Source organism: Microcaecilia unicolor, chromosome 2, assembly GCF_901765095.1.
Source record: "Microcaecilia unicolor chromosome 2, aMicUni1.1, whole genome shotgun sequence".
In the NCBI taxonomy this organism is placed as follows: domain Eukaryota; kingdom Metazoa; phylum Chordata; class Amphibia; order Gymnophiona; family Siphonopidae; genus Microcaecilia; species Microcaecilia unicolor.
Genome location: NC_044032.1, coordinates 648,733,331 through 648,751,901, shown reverse-complemented (window position 1 = coordinate 648,751,901; position 18,571 = coordinate 648,733,331). Strand labels below are relative to the sequence as shown.

Below are 18,571 nucleotides of genomic sequence, written 5' to 3'. Positions count from 1 at the left end.
CTGTCTGGAGTAATTGCCTATTCCCAGAAAGGAACGAAGTTCTGTGAGATTGATAGGTTGTTTTAGCTGTTGTAAGGCCTGTACTCGCTTCTTCTGAGGTCGCAGACCCTCATTAGAAATTTCATACCCTAGGTAATTCAGAGATTTCTTGCACCATTGTCCTTTGGCCAGGGTCAGTTTAGCTCCAGCATTGGTCAACTGTCTGAAAACGTGTTCAATCTCTGACAAATGTTCTTGAAAGGTAGGGCTTTTGATCAGAATATCATCCACATAGACTACAGTTCCTCGAGCTTCAGCATCTGTAAGGGCTTTGTGTAGGAAGATGTTGAATTCAGCCGGTGAATTGAGAAAACCAAAGGAAGTTCTGTCCAATGTGTACTGTTTCATCCCAAAGGTGAAAGCCAGTTTATACTGATCATGTGGATGTACAGGTACGGTCCAAAACCCTGATGCCAAGTCTAAGCTGGTGAATTAGTTCGCTCCTTTGATGGTAGCAAGACTCTGATCCAGTGGAGCCATAGGCCACCTGGACAACGGTACTCACTTATTCAGCTGACGGTAGACCAGAGCAATTCTCCAGCTGTTGTTCTTTTTCAAAATGGGCCACAGAGGGGAGTTGTATGTGCTGTTGCATTGCCTAATGATGTCCCTGGCCTCCAAGGTATTGAGAATCTCTTGCACGGATTCATAGGAAGCCAATGGAATCTTATACTGGCGCACAAGGACAGGCTTACTATTTGGTCCTGTAGGCACTCTGGTGACGTGCAGGTCTGTAAGCCCACAATCATACGAGTCTACAGCAAAATGTTCCCTGTATTTGTATAGCATCTCAGTCAACTGCATCTTCTCTGTGTCAGTAGTACAAGCATCAGCCTGTTCCACTTGATCTTTCACCATAGCATCAAACTCTGAGAAAGGCTGGTTGGATGGAATTTCCACTTGTTCTTCAATTTCCTCCTGCAACGATGAGGTTTCAACAGAATTCACCACTCTGGACCTCTGGGGTAGAGGCATCCTTCTGGACAAAATCAAGAAGTCGTCTTCCAACTGCACTTGTGAACCCGTTGCGTCATATGGCCAGACAAACTCCAGAGAAATGAGGCCTCTGGGAGAGGTAAACAGACTCTCAGTCTCTCCCCCCCCCCCCCCCCCCCCGGCAGGTGTTCCAAGAGGAAGGCAGCCTGCCAATAATAGGCAAACTTACCTCGACATCAGGAAAAGACTCTCCCACCAGAAATCCAAAAGGGTCTCCTTTAGACACAACAACTTCATCTGATTGCAGATTGGTGACCAACAAGTGGAAAGGAGCATCAGTTACCTCCAAGCATGGCAAAACACCGGTGGACAACCCTAGGTCACGAAAATGAGTGTGAGGGTTGAAGAACACCACTTTGTCCAACAGACGCTATCCCTGTGCAAGACGGAGCTGGATGGAAAAGTCCCTCACTCTTGCCGGGATGGTCACATCTTTATCACAGACTACTTCACAGACCTGGGGTATGGTCTGACTAGACTTCAAGCTAACAGACGTCGATTCTGATTCCACTGGGCTGCCATCCAGTCTGCTCCACAGGACCAGATTCACCAAGTCCACATAAACTCTCAGTCGTACAAGGCAATCGGAGCCCAGACATAAGGGCTGTTGTAGGCCTTTGACAACAGAGAAGTGATGGGTGAAAGACTTCTGTCCCACCGTCAAAGGAAGACTGCACAGTCCCACTAGCAGCTTGGCACCTAGTCCAGGTACTTGTACAGAAGTGGCACAGACTTGCGAAGACGGTCAAACAAGGTGTCACTGATGAAGGAGACGTCACTCGGCTACAGCAACGTGGACTGAAGTACTTGGAGATCAGCTATCTGGACCGGAATGGTGTAAGCATCATCCGTCTGTTTTATGTCAGTCAACCTGCAAGGATGAGGTGGATCAGGACTGGGAATGGAAGCAATGGTCTCTTGAGGTATGTCAGTAGTATCATCTGGAGAGTTATTCGCTGTAGGTGAGTTATTCAAAACAATCTCCAAGTTGTCCTCCATTAGAACAATGTCAGCTATCCGATCTGTCTGGAGTAGGATTACTTCTCCTTTCTGCTTCCCCCCCCCCCCCCCCCCCCGGGGCACCAGATAACCGGAGTTCCCAGGTGTGAGGGTCCTCAGTACTCTGGAAATTGATTAGAGTATGGGTATCTGAGAAACAGTGGAATTGAACATACTCTCCATACGCTGAATTGAATCCCACAAATCTCTTAACATCATTTCCTGCTGGTCCTGAATAGCTGAAGGCTGCTGAATTGGGGTAGGTGCCTGAATAGCTGTTGGCAACTTGACAAAAGTTAATGATGAAACTGCTTCTTCCAACTGAACCTCCAGCCTGAGGAAGGGGCACCACCTGGGAAGCCCTTATCTGACAGGCAAAGGGAGGGAGAGGTAGGGTATGCTCCAGTGAGCTCAAAGAAGCTCCAAGGGGAGAGAATACTTGATTAATTGATGGTCCAGAAGAAATCAGGTGTTTGTCCGTAGGACCCAGGAGGCTTCACTTTACGCTTCCCCTTTGAGAATTATGGTATAGAGTCAAAACTCCGAAGGGGCAGGGTGTGTACCTTACAGCACGCCCCTTTTGGCATGCCCTGCGGCCTCACACCTGTGGTGCAAATCTTCTCAAGGCAACAGGACCCTCGATATCTGCGGGTGTCCAATAGGGTGCCTGTTGGATTTGGCACCGACTCTCCCTCACAGGAGGGCTCCTCCCTCTGTAAGTTGACAACGGCAGAGAGCAGCTCCATCTCACACTATTGCCTCAGGCAAGCCACCACCCTTTATTAAAGTTTGAAAAACCCTTTACACTTAGACATAAAAAAAACCTCTGAATGTTGATCACCTGATTCTCATAACATGATGTCTATTTTGGTGGCCCTTTACTAGGTGAAAAAATGTCAGCACCAATACAAACCCTCAAAATGACACAGTGATAGTGATTTAGGACAACTTACTACTCTAACTGATGAAAGCTTATTCCGTTGTGACAGTTCCTCTGTGTACATATGCTGCACACACCATCATGTTTCTAAATCTAACTGAGATACAATAACAATGGATACAGCAGCTGACTGTTTGCTTCGTTTTCCGTGTACCAATATGGCGGCTGTTGGGCTAAACCGGCTTCAGCTTTCTGACATCATGCCTTCTGTTCTTTCTCCAACCTTAGCTACACTAACCCACAGCCTCTTTATCTCCCACCTCTCGTTGTACATAAGTAATGCCACACTGGGAAAGACCAAGGGTCCATCGAGCCCAGCATCCTGTCCACGACAGCGGCCAATCCAGGCCAAGGGCACCTGGCAAACTTCCCAAACGTACAAACATTCTATACATGTTATTCCTGGAATTGTGGATTTTTTCCAAGTCCGTTTAATAGTGGTTTTATGGACTTGTCCTTTAGGAAACCATCCAACCCCTTTTTAAACTCTGCTAAGCTAACCGCCTTCACCACTTTCTCCGGCAACGAATTCCAGAGTTTAATTACACGTTGGGTGAAGAAAACGTTTCTCCGATTTGTTTTAAATTTACTGCACTGTAGTTTCATCGCATGCCCCCTAGTCCTAGTATTTTTGGAAAGCGTGAACAGACGCTTCACATCCACCTATTCCACACCACTCATTATTTTATATACCTCTATCATGTCTCCCCTCAGCCGTCTCCTTCCAACTGCTAAATCAGTCAACATGAGAGATTTCCAGTGTAAGGACCAGGAAGTCTGTTCAAAATATTGGAGATTTAAGGGGACAGAACTCGTACTATATACTTCATACTATAATGTACTGGAGCTCTGATCTTACTGACTGAGGTCATATAACAAAATCTGTTATTTATTTATTAGGATATATTTACCGCCTTTTTGAAGGAATTCATTCAAGGTGGTGCACAGTAAGAATAAATCAAACATGAGCAATAGGCAATTAGAGCAGTAAAAAACAACAATACAAAGTATGGCATGGTATACTACTTGCAATGACAACACAATATGTACTAGAACATTATAATTGGTAGTGAAGGGTAAGGCAAAGTTGTAACACATAGATGAGTAAGAAAGGAGGAAGAATTTGAAAGTAAGGTGATTGATTTGTTGAAAGTTGCACGTGAGGTCAGAGAGATGGTTAAATATTATCCATAGGCGCCCCGTATAAGAGGCTTGGGGAGGCTAAGCCTCCCCAGCCCAACTGTGACCTTCTTCTCCTGCTGCCCCCACCCCGCGACGAGCTCCAGGCTTCCCCGCTCCCCAGGTCGTCCATCCCGTCTGCCCTCAGCTCCCCCCTAGCCCTCGTTTGCTTCCTGCCGCTGCCCTACCTTTAAATATTGTATTTTTCTTCCGGTCGCGGCGCCAGCATTAAAAGCAGAAGCAGGCTTGGCTCCAGCCTTCCCTTGCATGGATCCGCCTTCGCGGAAACAGGAAATACGTCAGAAGAGGGCGGAGCTATGCGAGAGAAGGCTGGAGCCGAGCCTGCTTCTGCTTTTAATGCTGGCGCCGCGACTGGAAGAAAAATACAATATTTAAAGGTAGGGCAGCGGCAGGAAGCAAATGAGGGCTAGCGGGGAGCTGAGGGCAGACAGGATGGACGAGCGGGGGATCTGGAATTGGGGGGGCTGGAAGATTCCTGCCTGGCGTTGAGAGTGGGGCTGGAAGGAGATGGTTAACATTGGTGGATGGAGGGGAGGGCAGGGGGGAGAGGAGGGTTGCTGGACATGGGAGGATGGAGGGGAGGGCAGGGGAGAGGAGAGTTATTGGCTCGACATGGGTAGATGGAGGGAAAGGCAGGGGAGTGGAGAGTTGCTGGCTGGACATGGGTGGATGGAGGGGAAGGGAGAGGAAGGTTGCTGGACATAGGTGGATGGAGGGGAGGGCAGGGGGGAGAGGAGGGTTGCTGGACATGGGTGGATGGAGGGGAGGGCAGGGGAGAGGAGAGTTGCTGGACATGGGTGGATGGAGGGAATAGGAGGGTTGCTGGACATAGGTGGATGGAGGAGCGGGCAGGGGGGAGAGGAGGGTTGCTGGACATGGGTGGATGGAGGGGAGGGGAGAGGAGGGTTGCTGGACACATAGGAGCCAACTTTTCAAAATTATTTGGGGTGCTAAGCCTAATGGAAATAACCCCTCCCTGGACACATACAAGGAATTTGCTCAATATTGGGGGTGCTCAAGCACCCACAGCACCCACAGAGTCGGCTCCTATGGCTGGACGTGGGTGGATGGAGGAGAGGGCGGGGGGGGAGAGGAGGGTTGCTGGACATGGATGGAGGGGAGGGAAGAGTGAGGAAGGAGATGAGATGAGGGAAAAGGAAGAGAGAAAAACTGCACATGGATGCAGAAAATAGGCAGAAGCTGGATCCACTGGACAGTCAAGTCTGTGGAGGACCCAGCTTTTACTTACGGATGTAGGACAAGAAATGAAGAAGAAAGGCGGAAAGTAAACAAATAAATGGAAAGGAAGCCCTGGAAACGGAGTTAAGAGGACAGATAGCAGCAGAATCATATACTGGGCCAGCATGATCAGAAAAAGAAAGTCACCAGACAACAAAGGTAGACAAGATCATTTTATTTTCATTATAGTGTTTGGAATATGTTCACTTTGAGAATCAGGTGCTCAACATTAAAAATTTAAATTTATTTACTTCTTTATGGCATTTTATCCCACATTAAACATGAATTAGGGTGTTTTGTGGCTCTACATGAGAATTGTGATATTATGATCCCTGGTTTCATATTGTTGACGGTCTGCATTTTCCGTATGGGTGGTATATTGGTGTATCAGTAAGGTTCTGAGTGTGTTTTTGCATAAAGTTGTGCATAGTGTTTTGCAGTTGAGCGATTGTGGTTAGTATATGCTTTGAGCAACTACTTTATTCTTTGACATATGATACATATCTAATATCTAAATTTAATAAAAGGTATTGTGACTTTTATTTTATTTTTTTCTGTGTGTTATCAGACAATTATGGATTTAAGCAGCGCTGTACAAAAAACAAAGAAGGACAGTCCCTGCTCAAAAGGAGCTTACAATCTAAAGGACAAAGGACAAGGAGTGCAGACAATCAAAAATTGGAACAGTCTAGATTTCTTGGGTAGAGGTAAAATGATTAGGTGCCAAAAGCGACATTGAGGAGGTGGGCTTTGAGTAGGGATTTGAAGATGGATAGGGAGGGGCATTGGCGTATGGGCTTGGGGAGTTTATTCCAGGCATAGGGTGAGGCGAAGCAGAAAGGGCGGAGCACTATCTTTGATGGGCAGGGATCGAGGGAGCAGGTAGTTGGTCGAAGGTCTCTTAGGATTTTGTCAAGTCTCTCCTCTGTCATTAGGTTAAAAGTGTTCCATCTGTCTCCGTTAGGAGGGGGCGAGTTTATGCACCCCTGATTGACTGGTTGGGCACTGGGTGGGATTGCCTGTAAATCCTGGTGGAGATTTTTTAATTTTGTTGGCAATGCAGCAAAATCATTGCAGTTCAGTTTATTATTTATTGCATTTGTATCCCACCTTTTCCCACCTATTTGCAGGCTCAAAGTGGCTTACATAGTTTTGTTAATACAATTAGTCTTGGATGTCAGGTACAATTATTGTTGTGCAGAGATTAGTTAAGGGAAGAAGTAGAGAGTAGAAGGAAGGCATTTATTAGGTATAATAGACGGGGGGGTTTCAGCAGTGGATTAGTAAATTTAGACTTGGCAGGCTGGTTTTGTTGTGGAGGTTGCAGTAGGCTGTTTACTATACTGAACAGCTGCTTGGTTGAATTGGCAGCCTGTGCAATGCATTGAGAGAAATACTGTTTTTTGGTTGCTGTTAAGGCATGGCGGTACTTTGCCATGTGATTCCTGCAGTTTAGCCTGTCTATATCCAGGTGAGATTTGCGCCATCTCCTTTCCAGTTTTCGTCCTTCACGTTTAAGGATCCAAAGTTCTGGAGAAAACATAGTAGATGACGGCGTATAAAGACCTGCACAGTCCATCCAGTCTACCCAACAAGGTAAACATTATAATGAAACTGTGACTGACGGTGTCTTGTCTGTTGTTCCAGGCCTTGTTCAAGGATGCCGCTGCTTATTTCTTGGAAGTGGACTGGGACATTCTGGGAGAATGGCAGAAGGAGCTGTACAAGAAGGTCATCAAGGAGGTTCATGACATCCTCATCTCACAAGGTAAATATGTCTTTTTTTATCATCTACCACACAGGCACATTAATGGAATGGGTGCTGTTATTTTATCAGAGCTGGAAAAATCCCAGGTCCCGTGGGCACCTGAAATTGAGACCTGTTTACCTTAAACTGGAGGCTTCATACAAGACCAGCTGCAGTCTGTCTCCCTTTTCTGTACAACAAAATTTTGACCCTTCTTCCTGAGAACTACAACTTCTGTGTAAGAATGTAAACCAGGTTTCAGTGGGCGTAAATCCTTACACCCAAAATTGGTCCCGGCGCAAAACACTATTCTATCAACAGCGCCTAACTCTGAGAACTGTTTATAGAATAGAGGTTAGCTCCAATTTTTATCAGCATCATGTTTTTGGCTCCATATACAGAACTTAGTCCTGTATGTACACACACACACACTTTCATGCACTGTTTGTTCACAACAGGAAACAGATGGAACCTCCCCAGGGCTTATACATTTTTATTTAAATGCTATTTTCCTGCTTACTTACAGGTTATTCAATTGTTAATCCTGATGTCATATTCAAGATTAAGAACGAAGATGAGAAATATTTCACTCAACATTTTGAGTGGGAGGAAAAAGAAAACCCAGATGATCTCATTAAGAGTAAGTAAATGTTTTGGGTTTGAATTTTCAGATCAAAGTCTCCAGGCATTTAGAGATTTAAAGTCCATTTCCTAATTTAGTATTATCGTATCTTTGATGACTCCTTCTAATGTATTTTCTCTTAACAGACCTTCCAGTTGTAACGTCTGTGATCTCACTCGGGGTTAAACAAGAGGAAGATCTCCCCTTGATGGATCCTCCTAAATCAGAGACGTCTGAACAGACTCACCCTCCTGTAACAAGTAAGTATAAAATTCCTCCTGCACATCTTAATAAAATCAGCCGGGATTATTTAGGAATTCAGAGCTGGTAAGGATAAGAAGCCATAATCCTCTCTGTAAAGCAGATACTGCCGGAGTGTGTAATTGAGTAGCATTGCTATTACTACTAGTACCACTACGTATCATTTCTGTAGGGTTACTAGACGTACACAGCACTGTACACTTGAACATGAAGAGACAGTCCCTGCTCATCAGAGCTTACAGCCTATTCAAGACAGACCAATTAGAGATTAGGAAGTTAACATTTATTGTCGAAAGGGTTAATTGTAGAACAGAAGAGAATGGAGTTGCACCATGGAGCGATACAAAGGCATTATATAACGTCCTCACTTTTGTTTTCCATTCCTTTCCTAATAATACCTAACATTCTATTTGCTTTCTTAGCTGCCACAGCACAGTGAGCAGAGGGTTTCAACATATCATCAACAACGACTCCGAGATCCCTTTCTTGGTCGGTGACTCCTAACGTGGAACCTTGCATTACGTAGCTAAAGTTCAGGTTCCTCTTTCCCACATACATCACTTTGCACTTGTTCACATTAAACGTTATCTGCCGTTTAGATGCCCAGTCTCTTAAGGTCCTCTTGGAATTTTTCACAATCCTCTGGCAATTTAACAACTTTGAATAACTTTGTGTCATCATCAAATTTAATTACCTCAATAGTTACTCCCATCTCTAGATCATTTATGAATATGTTAAAAAGCAGCGGTCCCAACACAGACCCCTAAGGAATCCCACTATCTACCCTTCTCCATTGAGAATACTGACCATTTAAACCTACTCTCTGTTTTCTATCCTTTAACCAGTTTTTAATCCACAATAGGACACTACCTCCTATCCCATGACTCTCCATTTTTCCTCTGGAGCCTTTCATGAGGTATTTGTCAAACGCCTTTTGAAAATCCAGATACACAATATCAACCGGCTCCCCTTTATCTACATGTTTGTTCACCCCTTCAAAGAAATGTAATAGATTGGTGAGGCAAGATTTCCCTTCACTAAATCCATGTTGGCTTTGTCTTATTAATCCATGCTTTTGAATATGCTCTGTAATTTTGTCCTTTATAATAGTCTCTACCATTTTGCCTGACACCGACGTTAGGCTCACCGGTCTATAATTTCCAAGATCTCCTCTGGAACCTTTTTAAAATATCGGCGTTACATGGGCTACCATCCAATCTTCTGGTACCACACTCAATTTTAAGGATAAATTACATATTATTAACAATAGTTCCGCCAGTTCATTTTTCAATTCTGTCAGTACTCTGGGATGAATACCATCTGGTCCAGGAGATTTGCTACTCTTCAGTTTGTCAAATTGCCCCATTACATCCTCCAGGTTTATAGAGATTTCATTCAGTTTCTCCGACTCGTCAGCTTTGAATACCATTTCTGGCACTGGTAACTCTCCCAAATCTTCCTCTTGCTGTCTTTTTCTTATAATAGGTTTCTATAATGTCAGGCCTGACATTTTAATCCAATTTGAGCAAAAAGGATTCAGAACTGAGCCTCGGGGATCTGAGGAAACAGGAAATCTGACCACAACAGGCAGATGTGAGGAACTGCCTGAAGCATGTGATGAAGCTACGATTAAAGCTAGTAATGAGGTGATACAAACTTTTCCTATAAGAAAGATTCCCTCCTGTGGACCAGGGATGGTGAGAATGAGATGTTATAATCACAGCCTCTGACTTCTAACTCTTGTGTAGATAATGTGTTTGTTCTATTTTTCATATTTTTACTTTTCTTCTTTCATTGGTGTTTCTTTTTTAATTTCTTCTCTCTCTTATTCTCTCTCACCCTTATCCCATGTCGCTCTGTCTCTTTTCTTCATCTTTAGTATCTATTGTCTTTCATCCTTTGTTAATTTTTATAATCTTCCCTATATCTCTAACTCTTTCTGACCTCTCTATATCCACTTTGCAATCTGGCTAGAAATGTAAGGAGGGGTAACAAAAATTCCTTCAGGTATATTAGTGAAAGAAGAATGTCTAAAAAGGGAATTGTGAGACTCAAAGATACTGCGAACCGCTATGTAGATAATGATGAAGAAAAAGCAAATTTGCTAAATAGATACTTTTGTTCTGTTTTCACTGAAGAAAATCCTGGAGAAGGACCACGATGCACTGGCAAAAGTACATTTGAGAATGGAGTGGATAGAGCACCGTTCACGGAAGAGAGTGTGTACGAACAACTTGAAAAGCTAAAGGTGGACAAAGCCATGGGACCGGACGCGATCCACCCCAGGATATTGAGGGAGCTCAGAGAGGTTTTGGCGGGTCCTCTTAAAGATTTGTTTAATAAATCCTTAGAGACGGGAGAGGTTCCGAGGGATTGCAGAACGACGGATGTGGTCCCTCTTCACAAAAGTGGTGATAGGGAAGAAGCTGGAAACTACAGGCCGGTAAGCCTCACTTCGGTTATTGGAAAAGTAATGAAAGCGATGCTGAAGGAAAGGATAGTGAATTTCCTGGCAGCCAATAAGTTGCAAGATCCGAGACAACATGGTTTTACCAAAGGGAAATCGTGCCAAACGAATCTCATTGAATTCTTTGATTGGGTGACTGGAGAATTGAATCAGGGACGTGCTAGATGTAATCTACTTAGATTTCAGCAAAGCTTTTGACACGGTTCCCCACAGGAGGCTCTTAAATAAACTTGACAGGCTGAAGATAGGACTCAAAGTGGTGAACTGGATTAGGAACTGGTTGATGGACAGACGCCAGAGGGTGGTGGTTAATGGAGTTCGCTCGGATGAGGGAAAGGTGAGTAGTGGAGTGCCTCAGGGATCGGTGCTGGGGCCGATTCTGTTCAATATATTTGTGAGTGACATTGCCGAAGGGTTAGAAGGTAAAGGTTGCCTATTTGCGGATGATACTAAGATTTGTAACAGAGTGGACACCCGGGAGGGAGTGGAAAACATGAAAAAGGATTTGCAGAAGCTAGAAGAATGGTCTAAGGTTTGGCAATTAAAATTCAATGCGAAGAAATGCAAAGTGATGCACTTAGGGAGTAGAAATCCACGGGAGACGTATGTGTTAGGCGGTGAGAGTCTGATATGTACGGGCGGGGAGAGGGATCGTGGGGTGATAGTATCTGAGGATCTGAAGGCAACGAAACAGTGTGACAAGGCGGTGGCCATAGCTAGAATATTGCTAGGCTGTATAGAGAGAGGTGTGACCAGCAGAAGAAAGAAGGTGTTGATGCCCCTCTACAAGTCGTTGGTGAGGCCCCACCTGGAGCATTGTGTTCGGTTTTGGAGGCCGTATCTTGCTAAGGATGTAAAAAGAATTGAAGCGGTGCAAAGAAAAGCTACGAGAATGGTATGGGATTTGCATTACAAGATGTATGAGGAGAGACTTGCTGACCTGAACATGTATACCCTGGAGGAAAGGAGAAACAGGGGTGATATGATACAGACTTTCATATATACGATACAGACGTTCAAATATTTGAAAGGTATTAATCCGCAAAGAAACTTTTTCCGGAGATGGGAAGGCGGAAGAACTAGAGGACATGAAATGAGATCAAAGGGGGGCAGACTGAAGAAAAATGTCAGGAAGTATTTTTTCACGGAGAGAGTGGTGGATGCTTGGAATGCCATCCCGCGGGAGGTGGTGGAGATGAAAACGGTAACGGAATTCAAACATGCGTGGGATAAACATAAAGAAATCCTGTTCAGAAGGAATGGATCCTCAGAAGCTTAGCCGAGATTGGGTGGCGGATCCGGTGGTGGGAAGCAGGGCTGGTGGTTGGGAGACGGGGCTAGTGCTGGGCAGACTTCTACGGTCTGTGACCTAAAAATGACAGATTCAAATCAAGGTAAGGTATACGGGCAGACTGGATGGACCGTGGAGGTCTTTTTCTGCCGTCATCTACTAGGTTACTAGGTGGAAATAAATAATTCATCCACACGTTGTGGGCACGTGCAAAATCTGAAATTACCACTGTGCTGGCCTGACGGTAGTGTCATTTGGGCGTGCGCTGCACACGCGTACAGCCTACCACAGCTTAGTAAAAGGGCTCTTGTATATTTATCCTGTGCAAACGCCAACCAGCCAGTATTTCTCATTGTCCAGCAGAGAGTAGACATGGCAGTCTGTGCAGCCTAACCGGTAGGTTAGGCCCTAGGGAGTGCTTTGGTGCTCTGTGGTTGTTTTTTCTTTGGGGGGTTTTCTTCTTCTTGAGTTTTTAGCCTGGAAAAAAAACTCCCTGTGCCTGGTCCCTTCTGGGGTTCTGGAGTGTGGGTCCGGTGGGGCCCTGTTTCCCCTTGGGGTGTTAAACCCAGGAGGCCAGGTCCCTCCCCGTTCTCTGCTCTCTGGAGTGGACAGCTTTGTGCCTCTGTTGCCGTGTCTGGGCGGGAGCCTTGAGTGCCTTGCTCAGCCTTCAGCAGCGGGGCTCAAGTTTAAAAAAAAAAAAAAAGAGAGAGAGAGTAAACAGCACCAGACTCAGTGCCGATACGTTTTGGCTGTCCGGGAGAGCGGAGTGTTGATTCTGTGCTGGAGGGTGTAATAACTGTAATCCCGGTAGCAAACCTTCAGCAGTCTCCAAATAAAGTCCTTCCAGAAAACACAGCTTTTAGTTCCAAACAGTTTATTTCCCCTCCTCCACCAAATCTCAGTTCAAGGGGTTAAAGTCCCATTCAGTTTCCAAAAAAACAATAAGAAAAAAAACTTCCCTTTAAATCCAGGTTCTCCCCCCCCCCCCCCAGTTCAACAGCCTGGGTTTCAGTTTTAAAAGTCTTTCTGCTTGGGTGGTTGCAGAATGGCAGTACACCGCCCACAACACAGCTAATTGACTCCTGTGACCACCCACTGCCTTCAGTCCCTGCAGCTCTGCCCCAAAGTACAATTACAGTCCATGTCCACTGGTTCCTCCAAACCTGGTGTGTGTGTCTCTCTAGCCTCCCCTTCCTCCAAACACTCCATTAACTCTGCCTCTCTGCTAGGCTGTTGGCTGGAGACCTCCTCCCCGTCCCAGGTGGAAGGAATCTTGTACTGATTTCTAACCCACGGGTATTGAGCTTTGTCATCCCTGCTCCCCCTTCTGGCCCTCGCCTGCCATCGCAGCTGCTCTCTCCAGTCCTTTTCCCCTTTCCCTTCCATGTGGGGGCCACATCGGGTTTTGGGACCTACCACCCCGATCCCTTCTCTCAGGGCCTTGTGGGGAATGTAGTCTGGCCCCATACCTCCTCCTGAGCTGCTTAGACCCTCCAACCTCCTTACAAGGGGAAGTTGTTTTTGCTTGGTTTGTAGGGCGGTTTGCATCTTTCCTCCCTCCTGTTTTTACCGCGGTGATGTGTGCAGCCAAGCTCCTCCGCTGTGGCTCGTGTGCGCACCAGGGGTTGAGGTGCCTGGATCACAGTCCCATCTTTCTGATGATGAGCCAAAGTCGTCCTCGGCGACTCCACCCAATTTGACTGTGGAGCACAGCTCCGTTTTCGGCGGTTCCTGAGCTGCAGGCCCACCTCAGTTGTTGCAGGAAGATATTCGGTCTGGGCCTTTTTTGGCTGGTGAATGCTCAGGAGGGATGGGGCTCCCTCCTTAGTTTGACTGGACCTTATATCAGGCCTGGAAGACAGGTGAGGGAGGTGGTCCGTTGGTGGCCAAAAGACCTCCCCTGGATTGGGCTGAGGATCTGGACGGTTTCCCTCTCAGGCTCAGAGGAGGTTTTTAGTGAGCTCAAGGAGGAAGATTCTCTGGATTCTCAGGAGAAAGATGTCTTACTACAAGAGGAGAACCCTTCTGTGGTTAGGGGGTTGAGGCGCATGGATTGCAGCGCCGGCTTTGTGGTGAGCTGCAGTTGTCCTCAATTTGACCACTGAGCACAGTGCGGCAGGAATAGCTTGAAAGGAGGTTGCCTTGCAGGCGGGTTCGCCGCTGGCGGCTCTGCCATTTTGAATTCTTCCAACACTGCAGGGCCGCCGAGAAAGGGGGCAGGGGGGACAAAATTCCCTGGGCCTCCAAGGGGGGCCCGGCGCTGCAGTCCCACCCGCCTGCGGCTCCGTCGTCGACCGTCTACCACCGGGCCGGGCCCCCTGCATTGAAATCGCAGTGCCTCTCACCTCCGTGCATCACCAAACCTAACAGCCCTATACCAAAGTATCAAACTAGGCTACATTAATGCCAGATCTGTAGTCAACAAAACAACAACGATATCAGACTGGATCAACTCAGAAAACCTTGATCTCATCTTCCTCAGTGAAACCTGGATCCACAATCAAAAAGACCCCATAATCCTTGAACTATGTCCTCCAGGGTATAAAATCATCCACTGGACCAGATCAATAAAGAGAGGTAGAAGAATTGCACTAATACACAGAGCTCAATTCACTACCCAAACCACCGCTGAGACCATAACACCCCAACTAGAAATCGCATCAATCAGAATCCAAAACAAATCCCTGACTGATCAGCTGAATTGTGTTCTACTCTACAGACCACCCGGAAATTGGAATGAAAGCCAGCCAGTCTTCATGGATTTCATCTCAAACACTTGTGTTAATAACTCCAACATATTAATACTAGGTGACATAAACCTCCACTTAGAAGACCCCAATTCCGCCAATGCACGTGAATGTAAAGAATTCTTACAGTCCTGGGATCTCAAATGGCCTCAATACAAACCACCGACACTAAGGGACACACTGGACCTCCTAGCACACAGACTGCACACAGATCATAACCTATCAATAACAAACATCAAGTGGTCAGAAAAACCATGGACCGACCATTACCAATTGAATCTATTCCTAAACTGGCGTAAGAAAGGATTAACTCAAACATCAGACCAAACAACTTACACTACAAGAGGGAAAATAGACCCACAAATATTCTGGCAACAGATACATGACAACGGATGGATGACAAGATCCGACTCCACACAATACCTTAATCAATGGGAGAATAGATGCAGACCAATACTAAACGAAATAGCACCTCTAAAAATGAGAACATCAAGAATACAAAACTCAATACCTTGGTACAATGACGAGTTAAAAAAACTCAAAACACAAACTAGAAAACTAGAACGAGCATAGAAAAAAGCAAAAAACGAAATCACACTCAATGCCTGGAAACAATTACACAGAAAATACAAATATGCTATTAGACAAACCAAAAGGTCCTATTACAAAACCAAATTAGGACCGGACAACAAAGATCTCGAGAAACTATTTCAACTCGTAAATAAGCTATTAGACACCACCCCAGTCACTACATCCAACACAGACATCCCACATGCAGACAACCTGGCCACCTACTTAAAGGAAAAAACAACAAAACTATGCAGCACCCTTCCTCATCATAACACCGATATCGAAAATTTCTTCGACAACCTGGACCTAACCCCGGGTGGTTACCCAGCTGATCGAATCTGGTCTATATTCAATACACTTACCATCGAATCAGTCACACAAGCGACTCGCAGATTCGCCAAAACCCACTGCAAACTGGACACATGCCCCAGTCACCTACTTAAATGCGCCCCCAACCGATTCATAGAAGACCTTACATCCTACCTTAACTTCATGCTACAACAAGGCTCCTTCCCCAAGGAACATAACAACATCCTAATTACCCCAATACCTAAAGACATGAAGAAAAAAAACAAATGATCTCACCAACTACCGACCAGTTGCGTCTATCCCTCCAGTAGTAAAATTGATGGAGAGCTTGGCAACTAAACAACTCACGGAATACCTGGACAAGTTTTCAATACTTCACGATTCACAATTAGGATTCCGCTCCCACCATAGCACTGAGACTGTACTAGTTACTCTCCTGACCAAATTCAAGAAGGAAATAGCTATAGGTAAAAGCATACTCCTCCTCCAATTTGACATGTCGAGCACATTCGACATGGTAAACCACAATATATTACTGAGACTCCTTGACCACTTTGGGATTGTTGGAAACGTACTTAACTGGATTAAGGGCTTTCTTACCACCAAGAACATACCAAGTAAAATCAAACTCAAATATATCATCACTATGGAAAGCAACATGCGGAGTACCTCAAGGATCACCACTATCACCAATACTCTTCAACATGGTGATGATTCCACTGGCAAAGTCCTTGTCCAATCGAGGTCTCAACCCATTCATCTATGCAAATGACGTCACAATATACATCCCCTTCAAACAGAACTTGACAGAAATAACCAACAAAATTAATGACGGCCTTAACATCATGGACTCCTGGGCAAATTCATTCCAACTGAAACTGAACACTGAAAAAACACATTGCCTCATCCTCTCATCACAACACAACAAATACAAACCCGCTACCATGACTACCCCAGGCCACACTCTCCCTACCTCAGAAAGCTTAAAAATACTCGGGGTCACACTTGATCGGAGCCTCATACTAGAGAACCAAGTAAACACTGTAATAAAGAAAATGTTCCATGCAATGTGGAAACTCAAACGAATAAAACCTTTCTTCCCGAGGGAAACTTTTCGAAACCTAATACAATCAATGGTCCTAAGCCATGCAGATTAGTGTAACGGAATCTATGCAGGTTGCAAAGCACAACTCACAAAAAAACTCCAGACCACCCAAAACACAGCAGCCAGACTGATATATGGTAAAACACGATTCGAAAGTGCCAAACCCCTACTAGAAAAGCTGCATTGGCTCCCAATCAAAGAACGGACCATCTTCAAAATCTGCACCTTGGTACACAAAATCATCTACGGCGTAGTACCAGGTTATATGATAGACCTAATAGATCTACCAACCAGAAACAGAATCAGATCATCAAGATCATACCTAAACATACTTTATCCAAACTGTAAAAGGCTAAAATACAAAACAACCTACGCATCCAATTTCTCCTAAATAAGCGCACAACTATGGAACGGACTCCCAAATACAGTGAGAACAATCCATGACCACTCAAGACTCACCTATTCAAAAAAGCCTATCCCAACGATCCAACCTAAAATCTCAGCACCCAGCGACATATCATAACCAGTGATCGTACAGAACAATTTATAATCTTCACCTCTTTCGACCCCTTGATACCTGGCCCCATCCTATCTCATATGATCACAATATAACTTTGTATCTGTTATGAACCGAATTGGCAACAGCCTCTACGGTACTATGTAAGCCACATTGAGCCTGCAAATAGGTGGGAAAATGTGGGGCACAAATGCAACAAATAAATAAATATTCGGTCTGGTCCTTTTTTGGCTGATGAATGCTCAGGAGAGATGGAGGAGGAAGATTCCCTGGATTCTTAGTCTTTCCTTAAGTGTAGTTTTGATTTATTGGCTCTAGTGCTGCAAGCGTCCGTTTGTGCGTGGCTAGTGGCCTGTGCTTAATTTTGCTGGGCAGATTCGGTCTTGGACAGGGCTGGTTTAGTGCAGCAGTTGGTCAAGTTGGACATGGGCTCTTCTTTCCTGGCTGATGGCCTTAATGATTTGCTATGTGCATCAGCAAAGAATATGTCCCTCGTAGTCACGGCACGGAGGGCACTTTGGCTACGGGACTGTATTACCCTACCCTCTACCCACCCAGGTACCCTCCCAACACAGATTAGGCAATAATTTGGAGTCGTTATTCGATAAGAGGGCAGATCAAAGAGATAATGCAATCACAACACGTTAAGCACCAAACTTCTTCCCCTAGGGGACAGAGAGGACAGAAAATGGTCCCAGAGCTTGAAAAAACGGGTTTTACGATTGCGACATCCTCTCGCCTCCCTCGATTTAGAATTGCCCATTTAATGCCTAGTTCTTCCATTCTGGGGGAGTTGCATTGGACACCTGTAAAATATCGCACACTACTTAAACGTCTTCCTTCTAGAAACCTTCGTTCTTCTTAGCAGTGCTGTGGTATAAAACGTCTATGAGACAGTGTGTGTTTTCAGTATGATGTATACAACTGGAACAATTTACCCTTGAAGTTGTGGTGTGTGTAGCATTATTTGATGTTTTGAAAAAAGATCGACTGCTTTCTTCTACTTTCCCATTTTATTTGGAATGATTTTCTATTATTGTTTCTTTTTATGTGAACTATTACATATGTTTGTTGTAAACCATCTAGAATTATGTTGATAGGTGTATGTTTAAAGAAATAAAATGAAAAAATAATGAAACTCTGACATAGGGTGTCATGTTTGCTGTTCTAGGCATTGGTCACTTTCAAGGATGTTGCTGCTTATTTCTTGGAAGTGGACTGGGACCTTCTGGGAGAATGGCAGAAGGAGCTGTACAAGAAGGTCATCAAGGAGATTCATGACATCCTCATCTCACGAGGTAAATATGTTTCTCTATCATCTACCACACAAGCACATTATGGAATCAGTGGTGTAAAAATCACAGGAATTAGATACCATGAGCACCTGAAATTTAGATCCTGGTTTCTGATACCATCCCATATGCAATAGGAGCCTGTGAAAGACTCCACTTCTACAGGATCGGCAAAAGATGCTGCTCTCTATTGTAAGATAAAATGTACAACTGAAACTAGAGGCTTCACA

At 44.9% G+C, this 18,571-nt stretch overlaps 1 protein-coding gene across 1 annotated transcript; it reads left to right on the top strand.

Moving 5' to 3' along the window:
- The first annotated feature begins 2,619 nt into the window (after positions 1 to 2,619).
- On the top strand, positions 2,620 to 18,478 carry LOC115462242. Its single transcript, XM_030192252.1, has 4 exons — positions 2,620 to 2,749; positions 7,929 to 8,042; positions 9,529 to 9,689; positions 18,221 to 18,478. The coding sequence occupies exons 1-4, from the start codon at positions 2,620 to 2,622 to the stop codon at positions 18,476 to 18,478; spliced, it is 663 nt and encodes a 220-aa protein (XP_030048112.1).
- The last annotated feature ends 93 nt before the right edge of the window (positions 18,479 to 18,571 follow it).

What these genes read in the sequence shown, in the direction of transcription:
- LOC115462242 (XM_030192252.1), top strand. Translation starts at nt 2,620, where the DNA reads ATGCCCTGCGGCCTCACACCTGTGGTGCAAATCTTCTCAAGGCAACAG. An exon ending in ACAGGAGGGCTCCTCCCTCT is followed by an intron (nt 2,750 to 7,928) that starts GTAAGTTGACAA and finishes TTCTCTTAACAG; the next exon opens with ACCTTCCAGTTGTAACGTCT. An exon ending in CGATTAAAGCTAGTAATGAG is followed by an intron (nt 9,690 to 18,220) that starts GTGATACAAACT and finishes TTGCTGTTCTAG; the next exon opens with GCATTGGTCACTTTCAAGGA.